We start from the raw sequence: 25,935 nt of genomic DNA, 5'->3' as shown, positions 1-25,935 counted from the left end.
TATTATGATAATTTTAGGTAATATTATTTTTAAAATTCTACTAAAATTAAAAATAAGATTAAATACAAAAAATATTTAAAATTATTTTGATACGGTTTAAAATTTATTTTAATATCATAAATTGAATGATTATTTGTCAAATACTTTATTTTAATTTTTTTTATTTATACCATTTGTGAATCCATTGAATTTAATAAATAATATTCATTAATTTAATCTAATATAATTATTTGTCAAATTCTATGTTACTATTTCTATATACTTTAGTCATTTTTTTCTCGAAGTTGCAGATCAAATAATAAAATGTGCGTTTAATGGTGGCGTAAGGTTGACTTCCTTTGAAGAACCACCGATTTCGGTCCGTGTGTAATTTATTGTTGGTGGATAGAATTAATCTTACATGAGTTAATTATGTGCTTTTTAATATAATCGCTTAACGATGTCTTTTTCTACCGAAAAAAGCCCGTAGGCATCACATAATCAGTATCAATACATCCCTCCACCGCACCAGTATAATTCGGTAATACGCAACAAATGTTGGATTCTGTTATAATCAATAATATCTTCGTACCAACACATACATCCCGTACAACGTGCAAATAACCTTATTGGCATGTCAATTGTATCCTATTCTTTAATACATTCACTCAGACATTTTTAACATATACAGTTCGTTACAATCCCAACAACCATATACACAGTTTTCACTTTTCAAATAGCAATCCACTTACAATTTTAACCTTGTAACGTCATCATAAACATACTATCCAATTATATAACAATGTCACATCCATTCGATATCATGTATTTATTCATATATGCCATTTAATTTATATTTTACGATTCAGTCAATTTAATGCCAAATGACAATAATTACATAACAATTCAAACTATAAGTAAAACAATATAATACAAACATATTATGAATTAATAAAATAAGTCTCATATGAACTTACCTAACCAAAACAACCACAAACATGACTTGAAGGACTAATCCGCAAATTTTCCCTTTTGGACTTATTTATCTATTGGTTCAAATCCCAATCTATAATATAATTTTTTCCTAAAATAAATTTATAATTTTGTTTTAAAAATAAATGTATTGTTTTAGAAACGTTAAGAAATGATAATATTGAATATTTAGATTCATTTGACTGAGGCAGGTCACACTTATTTTTCAAAAGGAAGGAAGGAAATTTCCAGGCAAAACAATTTAAGATTTTAAAATATTTTATTACCAAAGAAAGAGAGAAAAAACCGGTCCAAACCGGTTCGGTTTTTAAAATAAATCTATTATAAAACTCCCTAATCCACCCACTCACTTCCGCTTTACTTTTCCACCAATTTTTTTTTCTTTGACTGCGATTTTTTCTCTTCTATTCCTAAAAAAAAAAAAAAAACTTTTCGTATAATGTGAGATTAAATTTCTTGTTTTGAAGTTTGGGTTTTGATCAGTTTTTAGCTCTCTTGATTGGGTAGTTTTCTGTTTTTTCTTTGTGTAGAAAAAAAAACCAAAAAAAGTCTCTTTTTTTTACTATCAAGAGAGATGAAGGTGACTGCGACGGCTGTGACGGTTGATTCCGGTTTTGGGGACGACCAAGTGTGGCCACCGGGGTTTCGGTTTCACCCAACTGATGAAGAGCTGGTTCTTTATTATCTAAAGAGGAAGATCTGTAAAAAAAGGCTTAAGCTTGATATCATTAGGGAAACTGATGTTTACAAGAGGGATCCTGAGGAATTACCTGGTAATTTTTCTTTTTCCTTTTAAACCCTGAATTTTTTTCCAGGGGGGATGGTTGATTATCTGATTCTTGATACGAGTTTATTTTAGGGTATATGAGGGTTTGTTTTGGTGCTTTGACTTCATGTAAGTTTTGATTAAATTACCTTTTAAGGGAATCGTATTGATTTGATCTCTTATTTGATTTGTGTTTTCTTTATGCAATCTTTTTTTTTTTTGAGTAATATGTGGCTATTGATTCTTTCATATACTAATTGTTAGTTTTCATCCATTCATTCTAAGACATATTTGGGTTCCGTTGACTTTGGTTGCACATTAATTTGACTGTTCCTTTGGTTATAGTTTTTTTGGCTAGTAATTGATTAGATGACTATAATTGTGCAATGGTAATGAAGTTTTCGATATGGTTTGTTTTTGCTCCTATTTGATGCTGTTTGTTTAATTGATGGATTGGTTGTCTGAAAAAAAGTTAATCAGTAGATAATGTTTGCTGGTTAGGAGATTTAGGTTTCGCTTTGTTTGTTCGTATTATCGGTCTTCTAATAAACTAAACAAATGTTATTCAGGGCAATCGGTACTGAAGAATGGGGATCGACAGTGGTTCTTTTTCTGTCCAAGAGACAGGAAATACCCTAATGGAGCAAGGTCAAACAGGGCTACCATACATGGGTATTGGAAGGCAACGGGAAAGGATCGTTCTATTACTTGCAATTCTCGAGTTGTTGGAATCAAGAAAACTTTAGTTTTCTACAGAGGGCGAGCACCTAATGGCGAGCGAACTGACTGGGTGATGCATGAATACACCCTTGATGAAGAGGAACTAAAGAGGTGCCAGAACGTAAAGGTATGTAAGTGAGTTAATTTTGTTAACGAGCTTCTTGTTTTCATTTTGTATATGAGCTGTTTATTAATTCAGTGTTTCTCTTTTGTATTTCAGGATTATTATGCTCTCTATAAGTTGTATAAAAAAAGTGGACCTGGCCCTAAAAATGGTGAGCAGTATGGAGCTCCATTTAAAGAAGAAGCGTGGGATGATGAGGAATATTCTAGTATCCCTTTAGATACAATCACTCCTGTGAAGCCACCTAATGAGGTCATTCCTGATGATAATGTAAAAGCTAATGTTCAATCTGAGTCTCCATTGAGTGATATTGAGGAGTTTATGAGACAGTTTGCTGATGAGCCTGCACTTCCACAGCCGCAAGCTTATCATAGCCATGTATTGCCTCAGGTTGTCAGTGCAGAAGACACACAAAGTACTTTGCTGGATCCTTCTCCAAGGGGTGTCCTCTTTCCTGAGCAACTTACAGTTCTCCATGGTCAAGCAAGCTTTGAATTTCCAGAGTCGCCTATTTCTCAATTGCTGTTGCAGGAGGCACCTGAGGTCACACCTGTCACCGACCACCTTGATCAGGTACCTCAATTATGTGAGGAGGATTTCTTGGAGATTGATGATCTCCTTGGTCCTGAACCTTTGATCTCCAATATCGAGAAACCTGTGGAGAACAAGCAGTTCAATGAGTTGGATGGGCTGAGTGAATTTGACCTGTACCATGATGCAGCCATGTTTCTACAGGACATGGGGTCTATTGATCAAGGAACAGTTCCATTCTTGTATGATAATATGATAAATCAGGTAAGTTACCAGTTGGAACCCCAATCTAATATAAGCCTGATGAATCAGCAGTATCTGCCCCATTCTAATCTAAACCTGATTGATAAGCAGTGGCAAAACCAAGCAAATGCAAATATGATGGAACAACATTTGCAGCCTCAACTGAATGCGTCAGGGGGTAATATGTTGAACCAGATGGTTTATCAATCTGGTCCAAATATAAACTCAATGGATCAGCAATTGGTGCTTCATTCAAGTGTGGACCAGGTGGATTACCATGGGCAGAATCAACAGCTGCAAATGGATCAGATTAATGGTGCACTTTGGACACATGATCAAAATGGTGATGTTTTCATTCCATCAGGATCAAATCTTGGGAATGCTTCTCCAACTTCAGGTAGAACAAGTGTGGAAACCAATATGGATTTATTTGCGAACTTATTATCTTACTATCCACTGAGCCATGCTTTTGTTTTGCACAAGCTGTCTTAGCCCATCCTGGCAGAGCTCTTGATGAGACTGATGGTTGGGTAGACATGCCAAAGTCGACATGGCAAAAAGTCTCTGTAAAAAAAGGGAATTTGACCCTGCTTCAAGAGCTCTTGTGATACAAGTATTTCATTTATAATCACTATAAGTGATTAGAATGCAAATATTCAACTTGTATTTTTTTCATGGGAAAAACTACTCTGAAATACTGCTAAACTGTAAACTTTTGCTTATACATGGTTATTTTTGTTTTATCGTGTTTAGGTTTTGTAAACAATGGCCCTAAGCAAGACCAAGGTAACAAAAATGATGGCAGTGGTGGTGGAAGCTGGTTTTCATCTTCTTTGTGGTCGTTTGTGGATTCAATACCTACGGCTCCTGCTTCTGCAGCTGAGAGTCCATTGGTAAATCGGGCATTGGAGCGTATGTCTAGCTTTAGTAAATTGAGAATACATGCAATGAATACTGCAGTGAATGGTTCTGCTAGTGCTAGGAGGAGAAGCAGGAATAGGGGATTCTTTTTCATTTCTATTTTAGGTGCATTGTGTGCTGTCTTATGGTTCTTGATAGGAACAGTTAGGGTCCTAGGGAGATCTATCTCCTCCTGAATATATATATGTATAAGTTGGAAGTGAAGTGAAGTGAAATTATTGCATGGACAACATATATGCATAGTTTTAATATCTAACTAATTTTGAATGTAAAGGAAGAAAGTGATAGCTGATGAAGTAAGGCAATGAATGTTGAACCCCTATTCGTTTTGTAGAGATCCTTTTTCTTAACTAAATATGTAATCTGTTTATGTGTCCAATGTTCCATTTTTACGAGTCTAAGCCTCTGTATTTCAACGCTGATAATGTGAACGGAAGGGGATGGTATCTTCATTCATTGTCTATATTTATCAAAATATGTAAGTTTTGCTTGAAAATTATGTATAGGAAGAATAAGGAAAGAAACCTTGTTGTAGGGCCAACGGGAAACATGGGTGGGTGTGTGTAGAGGGAAGAAGCGAAGGAAATAATAGTTCATTTAAGTCAAGGGTCTGCACTTCACTGTTATGGCAGGGCTACGCACACACACATACACTCGTGAACTCGCTCATTTCTGATGTGTCCTACTACCCCATTTCAATGTTTTTGCACACTGGGAGTAATATTTTTTGCTTTCTGTCTTACTGGACTGGTAGTTCTTGTGATCTTTGTCACTAATAGAATTACTTCACTGTCATTGTTGCAATTTGAAGGTCATGTGTTTGAATGCCTCTATGTATTAATTTTAATTTAATATTTTTGAGAGATTTATGACTAGTCTAGGATTTATGTAAAATTTATTCTTCAATTCCTTCAGAATTTACGTAAAAAGTATATAAAAGAAAGGGTTACTAAAAGAACAAAAAAAAAAAGCATTCTATTCTTTGTTAGGATGGTTAAAAACATCTGCAAATTTATTTTTTTAAAAATGTGTAAGTTGGTTTTGTATAAATGCATTCTTCAATTGATATTAAAGATTGATGGCATTTTCTGTCACCAAATTCTGTAGAAATCACGGATTTGCACGCTTAGTTTCAATAAAATTTTTAGACTGAATTTCTATGATAAAATTAAAGCTATGTTCTTTGAATGACAATTCTTGAAAATAAAAAATTTATTTGTTTTCATTTATCACACTAACTAAAATGGAGCCCCTTTTTTTTGTATTCTAAAACAGGGACCAATTCAGAGATTGACAAATGTCTTAACCTGGTAAATTCCATTTTTCATTAATAATTTAATACATAGAATAAATGAAATTTAATCCCTTCTAAAATTAAGTTACCTTAAACCCCTTCAAAATCGTATAATTTTTGTTCCCTGCCCTGCACAAAAGGTCTACCTTGGTAGGGGTTAGAGTGCATAATCTCCTTTTTTAGTCTCTTTGAAATTTAATTATTCAGTATAATCCTGTTTAACTTTTTAATTATATTTTTTCTGTCACTTTGGATATTAATAATTCAATTTAAACCATTTTAATACAAATAATTTAGCTTTAGTCCTCCAAAATTTTTTATTTTTATTTTGATCCCTCCAATACAAATTTCCTGGGTTCCCCCTGTGCCTTAAGATTTGTAGTACAGAGGGTATATATAACTTGGGGAATCATGTGAAAGCCTTTGAAAAGATAGTCGTGCATCATGTGAATCTGAATCTGCTGTACCCCCCCTTCACCATTTAAAACCACCATTCCCTCCCTCCTTGTTTCTCACTTATATAAACACTGCTCGCCCCATCACCAAACTTGGCATCTTCCTTTCATCTTCTGCATGTCTATCCCATACGAGCAATAAACATGAAGAACTTCTCTTTTGGAGTTGGTGGTTTACTGCTAGTTTCCTTTTTCGTGCTGCTTTGTTTATCCACCGAAACCCTCCTTGTGCCCCTTCATCATCACCATGGTAATCATCTTCGGTGCCAAAAATCTAATCATCCATGCCATTTCATGCATTGCTTATATTCTCTACATGCATGTGTGCAGCAAACAACCATGGGAAAGCTACAACATTGGGAGATTTAAAGCTACAACAAGTGAACCCTGAGGTTTGTTTCTCGTTTAACTCGTAATTTAAATCGTGGGTTGGGTATGAGTTGATTTGTTAATGCATGCATGCATGCAGGAAGGGAGAGGGATGGAGTTGTACACAACAGGATCGAGCTTGCCTGACTGTACACACGCCTGTGGGACATGTTTTCCCTGTAAGAGGGTGATGGTGAGCTTCAAGTGCTCCATGGCTGAGTCTTGTCCCATTGTTTATAAGTGCATGTGTAAAGGAAAATACTACCATGTTCCTTCCAAATGATATTTATTTGCACCTCTTATCCCTGCAATTTAGTTAGTAATATTGAGGAGACTGGATTGAAAGATCAGTGTTTATGAGAATGCTTGTAAATAGTAGAATTTATTTGCATTTTTGGTACTTGTATTAGATTTTAGTGTGTGTTTTTTTTTTCAGTTAGTAGAATGTGAAATTTCAAAATGTTTTAGCAATGAATTTTATCTGCTTTTTTTTTTCTAGTCACTCCTCTTTGTTTTTCCCTTTAATTTTTACCTTACATTATCTTCTTAGCATCCACTGCACAAGATACTAACAACAAATAAATTTAAGATATATTATCCCTAATATTTGTATAAATAAAATAAAAAATATGCATATTTGTATAAATAAATATTAATAAGAAGACTAGAATATGAAATTAAAAAAATTAAAAAGGTCCACTGCCTCTGTTGAATGCAAACAACATAGTCAGGTCTTTTCAGCTCTGCTGTGCCAATAAAATTCAATTTTAGCAAAGCCTCCATTTATTACTCACTGATTCAATATCAATGTCCAACCAGATTGCCCAATCCAATATTTAGATTATTTTGTATATCATTTTCAAAAGCCATAATCCTGAAAATAGCCCCTAATATTTTACCTGATTATTCATTTTGGCCCTTATTTTTTTAAGCACTTCACCCTTCATTGTTCCAATTTTTATCGAATTGATCTTTTTTTTTTTTTTGACAGAATTAGTGATGTAGCTGTTAGTTGGGGTGAACCGAATGTGTTTAATTACTAACATGACAATTGAAATATAGGATAATTTTTCTTGGTCAAGGATGTAAATTTAATATTTGTGGGATGTGCTTCATATTTATCGAAAAGTTTGTAAGTCCTTAAGACAACAAGTAACGAACAATTGAAGAAGAGCTCACGACATCACAACGTGTTCTCTTATTTGACAGCCACATTTTAGACTTCAAGCAGGGTTGCTTTTTTCAGTTGGATTCTGATTATTTCAGGGATATTTTAGTATTGTTAAAACTCCAATCTAAGTCTATTTAAAGGGGTCATTGTATCCCTATTTTGACATGCCAATCAGCAAAGACATTTCTTTGTGAGGGACAAGATGTAGTCACGTATGAGTTTGGTGAGAGTTTTCGTGATAATTATGGAGAGAATTTTGTTTTGAGCTATGGTTTTGTTTTTGGGGTTTGATTTCTCTAGATTGTACTATCCTTTGTTTATTCATTTAGTGAAGAGCCAATATCTCTTTTGCCCGTGATTTTTTCCTCTTGGAGAGTTTTTCATGTAAAATATTTGTATTCGTTACTCTCTATTTTTATTATCTCGTTGTTTATACGGGTCAATTCTTGATAATCTTTTATCGAAAATAATCAACCATAAGGTTAAAGCATCCACCGTTCGCAATCCTCAGAACTTATAAAATGCCAAACTCTAAAGGAATGACAAAACCTAAGCCGTGGGAAAGAATATGAAAAGTACAAACGATACCATAGGAAACGAATTTGATTCTCCTCCTAACTTCAACAAAGAATCAAATTCTCCTTCCCAACATTGCCCTACTATATACATATATATATATATATATATATATATATATAACTTAATTATTATTTTCAAACATTATCAACTGTTGTTGTTGGTAAATGGCAGACACGATCACCCACGATCTAACCGAAACCTTACAACTGACCAACAACAATGAATATTATCAGTACCTTAAAGAAGACGATGCAGACGAAACCAATTTCATTTACATCATCAACGCAATCCTCAGTGGAACCGCAAGGCTCAATGTCCTTTTACCCACAGCAACCATTCTCGGTTTCACCATTTTCGCTCCCCTCTTAAGCAACGACGGCCAATGCACCACCCTCGACAGATGGCTGCTGGGTTGTTTTTTAATGTTCTTAGCAGCGTCTTGTGTGTTCTTTACGTTCACGGACAGCTTTAGAACAGCCAAAGGAAGGTTGTATTATGGGGTAGCGACGTTGAGTGGAATTTGGACGTTCAATGCTGGAAGGAAGAAACCTTGTGTGCCATCGGATTATAGGCTGAGGTGGTGTGATATGTTCCATGCAGGGCTGTCTTTGGTTGCGTTTTTGGCGTTTGCAGGGTCACATGGCGATGTTGTGGCGTGCTATTATCCGGGGATTCCGAGAAAAGTGACCAACACTGTTCCACTTGTGGTTGGGTTTGTTGTGAGTGTTTTGTTTGTGGTGTTTCCTTCGAGGAGAAGGGGAATTGGGTATCCATTCTTGTTGCAGGGTGAAGCTAGGAGCTCTAGATTTTGAAACATATATACTTCATATATTTGTATTAATGTAAGAATGCATAGTTGATGGTGTCTTAACTATTGGTAAAAATATTATTGTAAATGTAGGAGGGTGTAAGTTTAAGTGCGTTGAAACGTATTATCTTCTTATTATGAGTTTAAGAGTGGTTACGGGTAAGTTTAAACATTATGTAAACAAAAAAAAGAAGATATGTTCATTATTTGGGATCATTTCTTATTTCTTTTCTTTTTTAAAAAGATTTTGATAATTAGTCAATTGAATTGTGACCGTATTCAAAATTAATGTGTCCCAAGTTTAAATCCCATCATATGGTTATTTTATCATAAAACCTGAAAAGATAAAAATATCGTCAGTATTAATATTTTTTATTTTGTATATAAAATAATATTTTAATAAATTTTCAATTGAATTGGCGTCCGGTTGATTCGTGTATATATATATTAAAGTTTAGATAAAAGCTAATATTACGAAGAATTTACCACTAATAATTGACATTAACATTTTAAAAAAATAGATTTTAGAAAGGTTAAATTTTGCTATTAGTTTTTATATTATGCGAGGTCGTAGATTTGATTTCTAGATTTTAATTTAGTCAATTTAGCGTTTTTATTTTTGAATTTTGAAATTTCAATCTTGACTCAAAAAGTGGCAGTTAAATATGTTAGATCAAATTTTACTATTAGTCTCATACTGTATGTAACTTGTAGATTTAGTCCAAGTCTTATAATTTGATTATTTTTATTCTTTATATCTTTTGAATTTTAAAATTTTAGTTCTAATGTAAATGATAATCGTGAAATTCACTAACTAAAATAATTTGAGTTTTTTTGTAGTATCGTATGAAATTAACAAAACAACATTATATTACACATGTGACAATATATTTGTTATAAAAATTCTAAAAATAGTAAAATTTAACTCAACAAATTTAGTAGTCACTCTTTAGGTCAAAATTAAAATTTCAAAATTTGATAAATATATGAACTAAAAATCAATTAACCAATTAGGTGAAACAAAATTGATTTCCAAGCATGAGGTGAGCAAAACTCATAGATTAAAAGAATTTGAGTTAATTGAATTGAGTTATTCGAATTAACTCAAATGAATTATTCGATTTTCAAATTTAAGTGGAGAGGAATTTTAAAATTGAAAAACCAAATAGATAAGAAAGTAAATGGTGTAAATATCCTCATGTCTCTATCAATTTTAAAAATAATAACAAATTCATCCCTAAAAAATAAAAATCAAAATAATTACTTTTTTCAAAACTTTATAAAATTTATAAAAAATAAAATTGTTATGAAATGTGAAATTAATTTTTTTCAAAATGATAAAATTGTGGCCAATAAGTAAATCATTAAATCTAATTTATGATGCTAATATATCTTATTTTCTCTTATTTTGTTTTATTTTTTCAAATATATATAATCTCAAAATTATATTATTTAACTTAAAATTTAGTTATTCAATAAAGTTTTTAATTTGATCTCATTAAATTTTTTTTTTAAATTTAGTTCAAACAAATTTATTGGTAAAAGTATTAGAAAGTTCTTCTACTCAAGGGGCGGATTGTATTTCGAACCCTCTACTGAAAAATGGACAAACTAACCATTATACATTTTGAGACGTGCAAGTTAGCACATTGGTTAAATTTTATTTGTTGAAAATGATTTTTTATGAGTAAACTGTAAAAATGGTCACCCAACTATGCCTTTCGTTCAATTTTGATCACCCAACTATTAATTTTTTCAACTTAGTCACTAAATTTTTGGAAATTAAATATTTTAGTCACTCTAGTTGATGTGGGCTTTTTTATTGGTCTAGTAATAAATTTAGTGCTCAATGTTTACAATTTTTTTTTTATTTTAGTTCTAATTCTAAAAACAATCAATAAATTTGGCCCTCAATTTTTACAACATCTGTCAATTTAATTCTAACTCTAAAATTTAAAACAACATTTAAAAAATTATTTTTAGCCTTTATAACCTATCGACTAACCCATGTGAGATATTAAAATAAGAAAAAAACTACCCTTTTTCAAGCCACTTGCAACAATTTCTTTTACTATAATTTAAGCTTCACACTAGACTATACCAAACCAATTGATTTGGAATTTATCTAGAATAGTTGATTACATTACTATCCAAATAGATAATGTTTTTAATGCCTTTATTTTGTTTTGGATCTTAAAATTTTTTGTGTTTTATCCCAACTTTTTAGAGTTCTTTTACAAATGACTTGAACGAGGTAAATCTGCTCATGGGTTGGGCCACCCACACAAGTCCAAAGGCCCACCCGAAAAATGAGAGGATTTTGATAAAATACGAGGCTAAAAAAATGAACTTAGGTAAAATTTATGCCCATTTTCTATATGGGCTGAGACTTGGGCAAAATTTTTTTGGCCCGAGCTTGACACAGACCGAATATATTATGTTATAAAAAATATTATATTAATTATATATATTTATATTTATATTAAATCACTAACCCAATAAAAGTTAAACCCATTGCCCAAAGCCTAAAAAAAACCTTATCCAACTAAATAACCCAACCCAAAATATAAAATTTTAAAAAATGTATTTAATACAATAAAATATTTATTATATATTTTTTAATATAATAAAACATTTATTATATTTATGGTAGTGTTTTTTAATATAAGTACTTTTTAATGTATTTTTAATGTTAGAAAACTTTTATTTTAGCACTTTTTAGTGCATTTAGTGTATTATACTTTTTTAGAAAATATTTTTAAATAAAAAACTAATCTAAAAAAATAAAATATGGTCGGGCTGGGTCTAGGTTTACCTTTCTTCAATTAGGTCGAGCTTGAGCAAAAAGTAAACCCATTTTTCGGCCAGGTTAGGCCCAAACTTGAAAAATTGGTCTAGATATCTTGCATGAGTCTAGCCTAAAGTCGGCCTGATCCAAGCCATGAGAACCTCTAGAAAGATGGTACTATTTTTTTATTTTAATATTTCACATAGGTTAGCTGATAGGTTATACAGGGCTAAAAATGATTTTAAAAAAAAAAATATTTTTAATTTTTAGAGTTAGGACTAAATTGATAGATTTTGTAAATATTGAGGGCTAAATTTATTAAATTTTTATATTTAAGATCATATTAATAGAATGTGTAAATATTAGAGGGCTAATTTTGTTACTAGACTAATAAAAAACAACATCACTTAGAGTGACAAAAATATTTAATTTCTAAAAGTTTAGTAACTAAATCGAAAAATGATAGTTGTATAATAAAAATAGAATGAAAAGCATAGTTAGGTAACTATTTTTATAATTTACCCATAAAAAATAATTTTCAACATGTTCGCATAAACACGGAAATAATAATTTACACATTTAAATTATATAAAATTAATTTACATATTTTTAATAGAAGACAAAATACAATCCACCCTTAAATACAATACTTCTTCGTACTGTTACTCAAATTTCATTTTACGTTCCAGATTAAATTAAAATAACAAAATAAAACTATCAGTTTAAATAACTCAAAATATTTTAGGGTAAATTACACTAACAGCCACTCCACATTGGGGTAGCTAACAAAATAGTCACCTAGGTTTAATTTCAGTCACTTAACTTTTGAAAAATAACAAAACAATCACTAACGTTATAAAAAAGTGACAAAATAGTCACTGATTAACAGTTTTCGTTAGTGTCTTAATGGGACTGCTGATGTGGCAAGTTAACTGCTGATGTGGGCTGTTAACTTGCCACATTGGATGTCCACATGGAAACCTACCCAATTTAAGAAGAAATTGAAAAAAAAAACCTTAATAACAGAAGAGGAGAAGAAGAAGAGACTGTAAAAAAAAAGTCTTCTTTGCTTAATTTGGCGGGGTCTGATTCTTTGCCATTGAAACACCATGTCTTTGCTCTTCTTCTTCTTCTTGGCTCTCTTCCCCTGTAACCTTCCACCATTGAAACACCATGTCTTTCCAAGATGTAATGCAACCACTAAATAGATAAATCTCAGCTTCACTAAAACACCCAAAAACAAAAACAGATAAAATTTTTTCCAGACCTGAATCAGTGAAAAAGAAAAAAAATTAACCCATCGATTGAACTAGCAAGGGAGTTGAATAAATTTGAAAAAGACCCAGAAAAGAAAATCTTGCAAAAATTGGGTCATTTATTCAAAATTTAAAGATTTGAACATTACTTGTCATGATCAGAAGTGAGGAGAAGCTTGGGTAAATTGCTTTCTCCTTGTATTACTGTGGCCCTTAAAGCAACAACATCCTGGTTTGAAGTTGCTACAGCCATGCCTGAGTAATTGCAGAGATGCAGTATGGGATTGATTTGAAAACTGGAGGCATCTCTATTTTTTTCTCTTCTCTTTCTTTTTCTTCTTTTTCTCTTCTTAAACTCTAAATTGGTACTGATAGGGTTGTTAAATTGGTGGTAACTGACTAGTAGAAGGTTTTTTGACACCAAACACGTTGTCATTTGCCATATCACTTTTCTAAAAGTGAGTGACTAAAATGAAACTAAGATGACTGTTTTATCAACTACCCCAAAGTTAAGTGATTGTCAGTGTAATTTATCAATATTTTATTTGAGAGTCCAGGTGACCCTAATTAGGCATATCCCGTGGGGGAAGATCATTGCTTGTTTTAGTATATATATTTTTTTCCGGGAAAACTTGTCTCCAGTCTCTACCTAAGACTTTCTTTCCAAACAAGCAACTACTCATAGTCTGACCGAAATACCCTTTGGTGCACTCACCATTCCAACTTGTAAGCACCGACTTCAAATTTTAATCGGTTTCACATTCAAAGCTCCACATTCAAATTGAATGAAACGCAGAACTTAGAAGGAAACTAAAGAGCAAAGCAAAAAAGCCCAATAAAAATGGCAATCAAAGGTAGCACAGCAACAAAAACGGCAAAATCTCTGTTTCTCACATTCACTGTCCTTCTTTCCCTTTCTTTCTTCATCTTCTTTTTCTTCTTCACTTCTCCTGTTACTGAACCCACAAATTCCCTTCCCCAAACCTCCTTCCTTTCCTCCCAAAACTCCATCAAGGTCTACGTAGCCAACCTTCCCAGATCCCTCAACTATGGCTTACTCCAACAGTACTGGGATTCTAATCACCCTGATTCTCGGATCCCTTCCGATCCTGACCATCAGATCTCAACTACCCATTTCTCCAAACCCACCAGATACCCTCCTTATCCCGAGAATCCATTGATCAAGCAATACAGTGCGGAGTACTGGATCATGGGTGACTTGGAAACCCCTCAAGGAATAAGGACGGCTTCTTTTGCTAAAAGGGTTTTTGATGTTAACGAGGCTGATGTTGTTTTTGTTCCCTTTTTTGCTACCCTGAGTGCTGAGATGGAGTTGGGATCTGGAAGCGGCGCGTTTAAGAAGAAAGCTGGGAATGGGGATTACTTGAGGCAAAAGAAAGTGCTGGATTTTGTGAGGAATACTGATGCTTGGAAACGATCGGGTGGACGAGACCATGTTTTTGTTCTCACTGGTAATGTGCCTAATTTTGTGTGTATTGAAATTCATTTGCTTATTGCTTACCCCATTTAGCTTTTTCGGAATGCTATTGGGATCTAGTTATTTAGGATGTTTAGTTGTTGCTTTTTTACTATATATATATATATATATATATATATAAATATATTCCTTTAAATGAATCCTTCCTTACTGTGTTTCTGTTAACTCTTCACTTTGAAACTATTTTCTTAGGATCATGTATACTTAAATATGTCAAGCCCTTGGTATCAGCTGTTCTTTTAAGAATATACTGCATTTATTGGTATTTTACCATCAGTGCCAAAAGAAAGAAGGAAGTGGGAACTTAATTTGCGTACTTTACAGCTTATGATTTAGTTTCTGGGTTGTCAGGTTATGTTAAACCTTGAAGTATTCTTTGACAGACCCTGTTGCAATGTGGCATTTCAGAGAGGAGATAGCCCCGGCTGTTCTACTAGTTGTGGATTTTGGTGGGTGGTATAGGCTTGATACAAAATCATCCGGTGGAATCTCATCAGACACGATACGTCACACCCAAGTTTCATTGCTTAAAGATGTGATTGTTCCATATACCCATCTGCTTCCTAGGTTGCAGCTGTCGGAAAACCAGAAACGACACACCCTCCTTTATTTTAAGGGAGCTAAACATAGGCACCGGGTTAGTATCAGACAACTCAACTTTGAATCTAGCTGCACTATGTGGTTTGCCAGTATATCACCCTATAAATGAAGGATCGATGACATTTTTTTCTCTCTTGAATGGATACAATTCAACATTGAGCTTCATTTTTTGAGTTGTTGAGGGGTTCATGTTGGGCTTTATCTCGAACTCTTACTGTGTTGGTGATGTTATTAAAATTTTCAGGGTGGCTTGGTTCGAGAAAAATTATGGGACTTGTTGGTTAATGAACCAGGAGTCATCATGGAAGAAGGGTTCCCAAATGCCACTGGAAGAGAGCAGTCAATTAAGGGGATGAGATCATCTGAGTTCTGCTTGCACCCAGCCGGTGATACTCCCACTTCATGCCGACTTTTCGATGCAATCCAAAGCCTTTGTATACCCGTGATTGTCAGTGACAATGTTGAGCTTCCCTTTGAAGGGATGGTGGATTACTCTACATTCTCAGTTTTCGTAGCAGTGAGTGATGCATTGAGACCGAATTGGCTTGTTTCTCATCTTAGAAGCATTTCTGAAAAACTTAAGAATGAATTCCGTCAAACCATGGCTAAGGTTCAGCCTGTGTTTGTGTATGATAATGGCCATCCTGATGGTATTGGACCAATCCCTCCCGATGGTGCCGTAAACCACATTTGGAGAAAGGTTCATCAAAAATTACCAGCGATTAAGGAAGCCATTGTTCGAGGGAAAAGAAAACCGGCGAATACATCAATTCCTTTACGTTGCCATTGCACCTAAATGTAAGATTAAGACTCTTTTCATGTTTTTACGTTTACTTGATTCATTTTTTGTTCAGCTTACATGCACTTGATTCTTTTATCAGCTTGCATAAATGATAAATGCAATGTAGTTTTAGTTTTTGTCGTTAGTTGTCATTAAGAGTATGCATGTAATGTAGTTATTGACACAATGAAAAGTTAAAAGCTACACGGTTCCAATGAAATTATTTTCTAAGACATCTGTCTCAAATTTTTTATTTTTACATTCAACCTCCGCATAGAACTACAAAATCAATATTTTAATTATGGTCTGTTTATTTCACTGAAAATGATTTATTTTCATGTAAAAGTTAATATTTTCGGTGTTTGGATGAATCATGTAAAATATTTTCTGTTGTTTTCATAGATTTCTTAAAATATTTCATAAAACTACTTTCAATAAAACATACATTTGAGATTTTCTTATCTTTTCTTTATTTAATTAAGTTTATTATATATATATAAATTTATATTTTACATTGACTTTGCATATATTAAAAATATTTTTTAAATTCGGGTTCATTACAATGTCATTTTTAGTTATATGGCTATCAAGTGAGTTTTTATTTAAAATGTGACATCAACAAAATTGATAAAAAAGAAAACAATATAAACAATTGAATTTGATTTTCAAATCGAATAGTGGAGTCACTAAATTTTTAAAGTTAAAAATACAGAGACTAAATTATAAATTTGTGAAGAGTACATAGATTTATAACATATTTTAACCTTTATACTACAAGATATTTATTATTAATATATTTATAATTGTAATAAATATTTATTATTAAAAGATTAATATTAAATATTTTTGATAATATGTGAAGAATGTTATTTAAAATTATTAAAATAAAATTGAAATATTAAATAATTTATTAAAATAATAAATCATATTAATTATATTAATAATTTATTATATGACTAAATATAAATAATTGAACAGGTATGTTTAATAATATTGAAGAATATAATATTTTATATTAATGTTTTAATAATTTTAAATATTTTAAAACAAAAATAAAAATTATTATCAATATAATAATATTAAACATGATTTAATTTAATTTTTATATAAAAATAAAATTACTTATAGAGAGCTTTTCCGGAGAAAAATGACTTATTTTGCGTTGATATGTAAGTTATTTTCCGTTGACCAAACTGATTTTTGTGATACAAACACAAAAAAATGCATAAAATATTTTTTATAAAACTTTTTACATGTAAACAAATGGACTATTAATGTTGTTTTTGCATCAACATTATTATCGGTTCATGAGAATGTGGGTTCTGTCTTTATCCTCCAATTAGAATTATAGATAATTTAAGTATGGTAATAATAGATAGTTTTAGTGGTGGTATAGTTAATGACACTCACAGCCAAAAATGATGAAAAGAAATGGTTAAAATATGCTATAGTCCTTATGTTTTGATAAAATTTGACATTTTGTCTTTATATTTAAAAAGTTAAAGATTAAGTTTTTTTATATAAGAATTTCAGTTCAATTATTAAAATTGTAAGTATTTTCTGTTAAAATTTGTCAACTTAAAGTTTTGATTAAGCTGTTCTCATATGACAGTATATGATTGATATAAAATAAATACAATAAGTTCATAAATTTTGACAGAAATTACCAACAATAATAATGATTGGATTAGAATTTTAAATTGAAAATTTAAAGTAAATTTAAATTTCATACGAAGACCAATCATTATTTATGACATTCTGAAGTAGAAATTTATCACCGCCTTACTTGTTGGTATTGCGTTGTGGTAGTTGAGAAGTAGTTTTTTGAGAAGTTCCATTCAAAATTACGGTGAAAAGATGTGATTTTCATTAACTAGATTAATATTTAATGTATAAGTTTCATGATACAATGTAAAATAAAAAAATTATTGAAGAACTTGAAATTAATTATTTTATTTCTCTTTAGAGTTTTTGGTTTCAGTTTTGAGATTCAGATTTGAAGTTTAAGGTTTGAGTTTCACATTGATATTTTTATATTTATTTATGTTTAATAATTATAATCAATATTTATTTTAAATCATTCTATATTTTTGTTTTACACCAATGACGATGTTATTAGTTGAAGTGTCCGACATTACTATCAAAAGTGTTATGATAAGTTAAAATATCTATTTTAGACTAGCTGATGTTAACAAGTAAAAAGATTAAGTTTAACTTATATTTAAATAATTTAATATCAATATATAATTTACATAACCAATATAAACTATTTATAAAATTAAAATTAAACATGCAAACCATATTAAATAATAAGAAGGTTCAAGGTTAAGTGCTAAATTAAAACTTAAAAATTATTTGATTAGTACAAATTTATTTAATTGTAAAATAAATGTTATATGAGAATCAATTACTCTAAAATTTTGCTTGAAACTTATTAATATGAAATAAACATATGTTATTGGTTTCCTAAAAAATAATTGTGGAGAAGTATTTGGATAAATTTATATCCAAAAGCCAAAACACTCCTATTCATAGTGCATTAAAATGCTTATCCTCAAGTCGAATAATTTTCTGTTTACAAACATAAAACTTCATATATTATCTTCCATTAAATCATTGAAAAAGGCCTTGCATATTGTTTAATGCAAAGATATTTATTTGTTTGTTCACCAACCTACTATTAGGCATTTAGCGTCCATTGATATTACATTATTGTTAATATAGGAAATCGTGGGTTCGAGTATGCTGAAGCGCATTACCTTCCTATTTAAGGGTTACAGAGGGGTTATGGGTAATTTTAGGCATTGTATCAGAAAGAGCAGATATGATAAGAACTCATAATGAAATTAATGTTAAAAAATACTAAAAATTTAGCACCTATGGATGTTGAGATTGTAACAGCCCGTTTTTGAGTTTGATCGGAACTGTGGTTTCGGGACCACTTAACCGAGTAAAAATATTTATTTTATTATTTTAATAAGTTTTACAACATGAAAGAATTATCGTGTAAAAATTTCGTAAAGAAATTTTACTGATTAAATGGTTAATTCGGTAAAAAGAACTAAATCGCATAACAGATAAAATATGAGTTCTATTAGTAGTAAAATGGCTTAAATGATTATGGAATTAATTATATGAGTTCTTGCATGGTAAGTATATCATTAGTTGCATGGGTGGACAAATATGGGCTTAGTGGAAATTATTTTTATGGTTTATAATAAAGGTTAATTTTGTAAAATGGTTATTAATATAAGAATTAAAGTAAAAGCAAAACAAAATTTGGAGTGTTCATCTTTACTCCACCGATTTTGAAGCTTAGAAAGCCAAAGTTAGGGCTTTTACATTCGGCCAAGCTTAGATCCTCAATTAAGGTACGATTTTTATTTCGTTTTTAATGATTTCTACGTTTTTGAGCTCATTGCAGCTCAATCTAGCTAACCCATGCTTTAAATTCTAAAATTATTGATGATATTGAGTTAAGCCATTGTTTAATGCTTGGTTGTTTGGATGTTTAATGGTAGAATATTGATACAAGTTTTATAAAGTGATTTTTGACAAAAATGTAAAAAAAGAGATTAATTTGTAAAAGATAGAAATATGGTGGTTAGAAATGTGAATAAAATGAAAATATGGGCTGTTATTGGGTTAAGTGAAATTCGTCTATAATGGGTTTTGGTTTAATTGTGTAAAATTGCCATTTTGTGTGAAAAGGACTAAATTGCATAGTAGTTAAAAGTATAGGGACAAATGTGTAATTTTCCAAATATTTGTGAATTGGGCTAAATTGAATTGAATAATTACTGAAAATATTGAATTGATATTATATAGATCAAGATAAGCAAATATCGGAACTTGATCGGGGAAAACAAAAGTTAGACGGGTAGACGAAAGTATTGAGCAAATACGAGGTAAGTCCGTATAGCTAGGATCGAACTATTAAACAATTGCAATAGTATTTAAATGTATATGTTTAATTGAATTGATTATATGAATGTGATTTGAGAAGGTATGCGAATTGAGTAATTAAATGTATGTATTTAATTAAATTGATGGTATGTATATGATTTGAGAAAGTATGCGAATTGAGTATTTAAATGTATGTATTTAATTAAATCGATTATATGTATGTAATTTGAGAAAGTATGCGAATTGAGTAATTAAATGTATGTATTTAATTGAATTGATTATATGTATATGATTTGAGAAAGTATGCGAATTGAGTATTTAAATGTATGTATTTAATTAAATCGATTATATATATGTGATTTGAGAAGGTATGCGGATTGAGTATTTAAATGTATGTATTTAATTGAATAGATATATATATATATATATATATATGTGATTTGAGAAATTGAATTATTGATCATTGAATGCTTAAATGATGAATTTGAATAGCTACTGAGTCCTGTTTGGACCGTAGGAAGTTGTTAGATACGAGTGACATGTCACTAGGGTTACCGATTTGGTCGAGCTCCTGCATTTGTTGCGGACTCACCACAGCTCGTATGAGCTTACCGATATTTCAGCTCGTAAGAGCCTACTATTTTCAGCTCATTAGAGCTTACTGTTTTAGCTTGTATGAGCTTACTGTTCAGCTCGTCAGAGCTTACCGTTTCAGCTCAATAGAGCCTACTGTTTATCAGCTCAGGAGGAGTTTATTCATTCATGGTTCGAAAGAACGGAAAGGATAATGGGTTGACGGATTACCGATAAATACACTTAGTGTGTATCACTCGAGTATCTATCAATATTCTACGAAGTTCAACGGGCATAATTACTGTTAATGATCATATGAATAAGATATGTGTTTATACGGATGAACTACTGGTTATATGAATGAATTACAGTTTATACGAATAGAAATGAATTGCTATAATGTTATGTGAATTACATGGTATGGATGATTTTATATGCTTATGCATTTGGCAAGAAAAAAAATTTGGTTGGATTGTACTGAAATGGTAATATAGGTTATAATAACGTACGAACGAATGTCATATATGTGAACAGGCTTTGTGGACAAATGAGTTGGTTTTAATTGCTTTAGTGCTTTATGCTATATTGATAAGTTTAATTTTACATTATATGGGCTTACTAAGCTTAATGCTTACTTCGTTCTTTTCTTATGTCCTATAGATTTCAAAAGCTAGCTCGATTTTGGACGAGGTCGGAGATTTGCTATCACACTATCTAGACGATATTCGGTACTTTTGGATCTTATGTAAATAATGTAAATAAGACATATATAAGCTAGTTTATTGATTGAATTATATGGTCACTTATGTTGGTATAAATTTTGGGGTTTGATCAAATTATATGATATGGCTTGAGTTGGAAATGTTTGGTTTGGTATGTGTTACTTGTGAATTTGGTAAGATTTTGATATGGTTTAACAAGGTTTTTGATATGCTTTATAAGGTATTGAAATGAGATATGAACATATGTTTGGATATGGAATTATTATATGAAATTGACAATGAATTTGGTATGTTTGAGATGATATTTAGTAAATATTTAATGTTTTACTGTTCTGAATTGAAATAAAGGTCTTGTAATTCCCCTTACCTATTCCGGCGACGGTTACGGGATAGAGGTATTATAGAGGTATTTGCCTATAAATTCTTTATCACTTTCTCTTTTATTTCCACAAAACTCGAACTCTCAGACTCTCCCACTTTGCCAAATAACTTGTCATTTTCATAACCATTTTTTAGGAAAAATGGTTATGTTTGAAGAATATGTAGCTCACCATGTCATCAATATGGTAAAAGTTTCCACTCAATTTTTTTTATTTTTTTATTGTGATGCTTTTTTTTTTGATTTTGTGAGATTAAAAATTGATTTTCGTAATATTTTAAATAACAAATAGATCAAGTTGTTCATGCTCAAAATGATGTAAGCTTTTCTACGAGAGAAACCTTTAAAATGATACCAGAGTTGCTCTCTACCTTGTTGGAAAGGTGGCCGGAAACACAAAAGTTCCATTTTCCCTACGGGGAAGCAGCTATAAGGATACAAGATGTCACTTTAATAATTGCCCTTCCAGTTGATGGGCATGTGGTAACTGAAGCTAGTGACATTGACATGAAGTTTGTGTAGAATCATTTTTTGGGTGTTGCGCCATTTATGGATGATAAAGAATTAGACGAGAATTTGGTGAAATGTACATGGTTAAAAAGGCTTATCATTCCATTCCCTCATCACTACGTGCATCAAAATTTCCCTAATAGGCTTTGTCTCTTAGAATGTAAGAAGTACTCTTGAAAACATGAAAATAGCTCACTGTTGGCTTCCTTCCTTTCCCCATTGTCCTCGTTTTTTCCTCAACAACACTTTGTTAATACATGAATAATTATGCTAACAGCTTTTCTCCAAAACCAGTGTGATGGGATTATACACTTATCCATAGGGAAATTATAGGTTTTATCATTGTATTTTATTTCTTTAACAAGTGATGAAATTCAGGTCACATAACTCTAATAATCTCCACCTTGGCACAAATTCTCAACGAATAAGTTCTTCACCATGAACTCTTAACGAACAAGTTCTTCACCTCTTCCACGAAATCCTTTAAGGGGTATTCTTCAACAATGAACACCAACCAAGTCCAAGCAATGCTTAAACTTAGTTATAGTAAGTGACTTAGTCATCATATCCATATGATTATCATGAGTACTAACTTTGCTCATAACAATATCACCACGAGCAATAATATCTTGCACAAAATGATACCGAACATCAACGTACTTTGTTCTCTCAGGAAACATTTGATCCTTCGTAAGGAATATGACATTCTGACTATCAAAAAACACTGTATTGATCTAGAGGTCTTTACTGAGTTCACCAAAGAGTCCTTTTAACTAAATAACTTCTTTATAAGCCCCAGTAATCATCATGTACTCAAATTCAGAAGTAGACAAAACAACTATGGTTTGCAAAGTGACTTTCCAACTGATTGCGCAACCCCCAATAGTAAAGACATACCGTGTGAGAGATCTTCTTTTATCAAGGTTTTCAACAAAATCAGAATCAACATACCCAATGAATCCATATTTAGTTCTTCCAAACTGTAAGCAAACATTAGTAGTACTTCGCAAGTATCTAAAAATCCATTGAACTGCTTTCCAGTGTTCTTTACCGGGATTTGTCATGTGTCTACTAACTGCATATGATAAATTTAGACGTAAGGAAACCATAACATACATGAGAGATCTCACTGCACTAGAATATGGAACACGTGATATGTAGTCAATCTCATTATCTGATTGCAGAGACAAAGCCGATGAAAGTCTAAAGTGGGCTGCTAATGGAGTACTAACAACCTTGGCACTCTGCATATTGAACCTACAAAGAACTTTATCAATGTACCTTTTCTAACTTAGGTACAGTTTACATGCTTTTCTATCTCTAAGAATTTCCATCCTGAGTATCTTCTTTATTGCTCCCAAATCTATCATCTCAAATTCTTTACTAAGCTGGGCTTTGACTTTTCTTATCTCTCATTTATCTTTGGTTGTTATGAACATGTCATCAACATAAAGGAGCAGATATACAGATGAACCATCACAATTTTTCTTAAAATAAACAAAACTGTCAAAGCTGCTTCTTTTGAAATCATAAGTAGTCATAAATGAATCAAACCTCTTGTATCACTATCTAGGTGACTGTTTCAAGCCATAAAGGGACTTTTTCAGCAAGAAAACATAGTCCTACTTTTCTGAGACTATAAAGCTCTCCGGTTGTTGCATGTAAATATCTTTCTCAAGTTTTTTATGCAAGAATGTTGTTTTCATATTTAACTGCTCAAGCTCCAAATCATATATGACCACAATACCTAGTAAGGATCGAATCGAACTATGCTTAAAAACTGGAGAAATACATCTGTGAAGTCTACACCTGGAACCTGATTGTAACTTTTTGCAACTAGCCTTGTTTTATACTTGAGTTCTTCAACTTTTGAAGCCTTTTTTCTTCTTCTTAAACACCCATTTAAAACGAACAACCTTTTTACCCTTAAGAAGCTTCACTAAGTCCCATATTCTATTCTTATGGAGTGATTCCATCTCTTCTTGCATAGAAATCATTCACTTTCCTGAATCTTTACAGCTAACTGCCTCAGAATAAGTAGATGGCTCTTGATTTGCATCTATATCTTTAGTCACATTTAAAGCATAAGCAACTAGATCAGCCTCGGTGAACCTTTTTAGAGGTTTAATTTCTCTTTTAGGTCTGTTCTTGGCAATAAAATATTGTGATGCTGATTGTGGTAAAGAAGTAACTCTTCTCTGTGTTTCTATACTAACCTTAGTATTAAACTCTGTTGTAGATCCTGGATCAATCTGAAGCTCCTCCTGCTTCACATGTGTGTTTGATTTCTATTGGTTTTTATTTGAAGAGTCTTTAAGAGATAAGTTAGACAGCACAGTAGTTTCATCAAAAACAACATTTCTGCTAATCACAAGTTTTCTATTTTCAGGACACCATAACTTATACCCTTAAACACCAGCCTTATATTCAAGAAAAACACACTTAATAGATCTAGGTTCCAATTTACCATTATCAACATGAGCATACGCAAGACACCCAAAAATCTTTAAATTTACCATTATCAACATGGTCTGATACTCCTACTAATTACTCTAATTTAAAGACAGTTCCAACAACGAAGGTATCTTATCTAACCCTAGTAGGGCATCCTCCAAATCCATCTGTGTAGGAACTGTCTGCATCTTTACCTGCCACAACGAAATATCGTACTTCATTATTTCCATTATTGTGATCGAGACAAGCAACCCGAAAAGCTCTGATACCAATTTGTTATAATAGAGGTCGATAATGGCAATAGAATGATCACAAAAAAAAGAATACATATTTTATGTGGAAACCTTGTGGGGAAAAAAAACACAGGTAAAGGATAAGAAATTTATTAATGTTGAAAAACAAATAATACAAGAGGAGTTTCAACTACATATATTTAAAGGTGGAAAAACCCTATTCTAATCAATGTCAAATAGAAGAAGTGTAGTTTTATACGGATTCTACTTGTGCGGCCCTCAGCCTTTTGCCCCCGCAGATCCCCTTATTTTGCCACCATATTTTATTTCTTTAAAAAGTGATAGGATTCGGGTCACACAACTCTACACAACACTCTTGCTTTGTGAATAGGCTACCAATTTAGGCACTTGAGTTTTTGTTAGAGTTGGGAGATAAAATCTCCATCAAAGGCAATACGAACTTGTTGAAGGGTCTGTGGTCCTAGATAACGACACTTTCTAGACTTCTCTTAGAAGAGTAAAAAATCCCTCAACAAAATTATTATTCTGAATTAATTTAAACTAAAATAATTTTAAATATAATTTATTTATCTCAAAATCAAAACCAAATTTCATAACAATATTTGCCATTTAGGCCTTGGTTCAATTGCAAGTTTGAGGCTCGAGGAATTTTGAGATCTCAAGTTCTAGTCACACCTTACGTAAATGTGTGGATTCTCTCCTAGATTTATTCTAGTTAGTTAGTTAGAGTAAATTATTGAATTAATTCAATTCAATGCTTATAATGTTTGATTCATAGGGAGAATAGAGGCAAAAATTAGAAAAAAAATCATTTGATTCGTTGATCCTCAAAAAAAAAAAAACCTCAAAGTTACGTTGTTGAGTGAGAAATGGAAAATTCATGAAAAGTTATAATTCTCACTGCAAAATAGTGCACCCACACGTCTTCATCGATGTTGGTTTTTGACCGAAAGAGAACTAATTATCAAAACTTTGAATTATCCAAACACATACTTGATGAAATGGTTCAAACATGTTTGTTGTCGAGGGTAACAAGATCAAGTTTGTAAGAATTAAAATATCTCTTCCTTTTTCTATTTATTTCTACGATTGATGGTCATAGGGGATCCCTTTACCATTATGTATAAATAGGTTATTCTATTTGTACATATACGGAAGAGGGGCACATTCAATCTTACTCCAAATTTGGGAGTCCCAGAAATTTATAAAACGCTCTTGATGGGAAAAAATGTGAATGAAAGATCTCATTGAATTAAGTTTG

At 31.7% G+C, this 25,935-nt stretch overlaps 4 protein-coding genes across 5 annotated transcripts; all 4 read left to right on the top strand.

The window, feature by feature from the left end:
* The first annotated feature begins 1,347 nt into the window (after positions 1–1,347).
* LOC105797008 (NAC domain-containing protein 17) lies at positions 1,348–4,656 on the top strand. 2 transcript variants are annotated; one of them, XM_012626905.2, is made up of 5 exons: positions 1,351–1,745; positions 2,308–2,585; positions 2,679–3,377; positions 3,468–3,753; positions 4,110–4,656. In XM_012626905.2, exons 1-5 carry the CDS (start codon positions 1,547–1,549, stop codon positions 4,451–4,453), a joined length of 1,806 nt encoding a protein of 601 aa, XP_012482359.1. In that variant the 5' UTR covers positions 1,351–1,546; the 3' UTR covers positions 4,454–4,656. The 2 variants fall into 2 exon arrangements, with proteins under 2 accessions (XP_012482358.1, XP_012482359.1); XM_012626904.2 differs by having other exon boundaries at positions 1,348–1,745; positions 2,679–3,753.
* Positions 4,657–4,809: 153 nt separating this feature from the next.
* LOC105797009 (protein EPIDERMAL PATTERNING FACTOR 2) lies at positions 4,810–6,893 on the top strand. The gene is made up of 3 exons (XM_012626908.2): positions 4,810–6,276; positions 6,357–6,418; positions 6,496–6,893. Exons 1-3 carry the CDS (start codon positions 6,171–6,173, stop codon positions 6,676–6,678), a joined length of 351 nt encoding a protein of 116 aa, XP_012482362.1. The 5' UTR covers positions 4,810–6,170; the 3' UTR covers positions 6,679–6,893.
* Positions 6,894–8,284: 1,391 nt separating this feature from the next.
* Positions 8,285–9,238, top strand: LOC105796103 (hypothetical protein). Its single transcript, XM_012625730.2, has one exon. The coding sequence runs from the start codon at positions 8,310–8,312 to the stop codon at positions 8,955–8,957; it is 648 nt and encodes a 215-aa protein (XP_012481184.1). The 5' UTR covers positions 8,285–8,309; the 3' UTR covers positions 8,958–9,238.
* Positions 9,239–13,645: 4,407 nt separating this feature from the next.
* On the top strand, positions 13,646–16,109 carry LOC105797007 (probable arabinosyltransferase ARAD1). The gene is made up of 3 exons (XM_012626903.2): positions 13,646–14,469; positions 14,879–15,132; positions 15,340–16,109. Exons 1-3 carry the CDS (start codon positions 13,839–13,841, stop codon positions 15,889–15,891), a joined length of 1,437 nt encoding a protein of 478 aa, XP_012482357.1. The 5' UTR covers positions 13,646–13,838; the 3' UTR covers positions 15,892–16,109.
* The last annotated feature ends 9,826 nt before the right edge of the window (positions 16,110–25,935 follow it).

Source organism: Gossypium raimondii, chromosome 3 (assembly GCF_025698545.1).
Source record: "Gossypium raimondii isolate GPD5lz chromosome 3, ASM2569854v1, whole genome shotgun sequence".
Lineage (NCBI taxonomy): Eukaryota > Viridiplantae > Streptophyta > Magnoliopsida > Malvales > Malvaceae > Gossypium > Gossypium raimondii.
The sequence above is the reverse complement of the archived record's forward strand: the minus strand, read 5'-3'. Positions and strand labels throughout refer to the sequence as shown.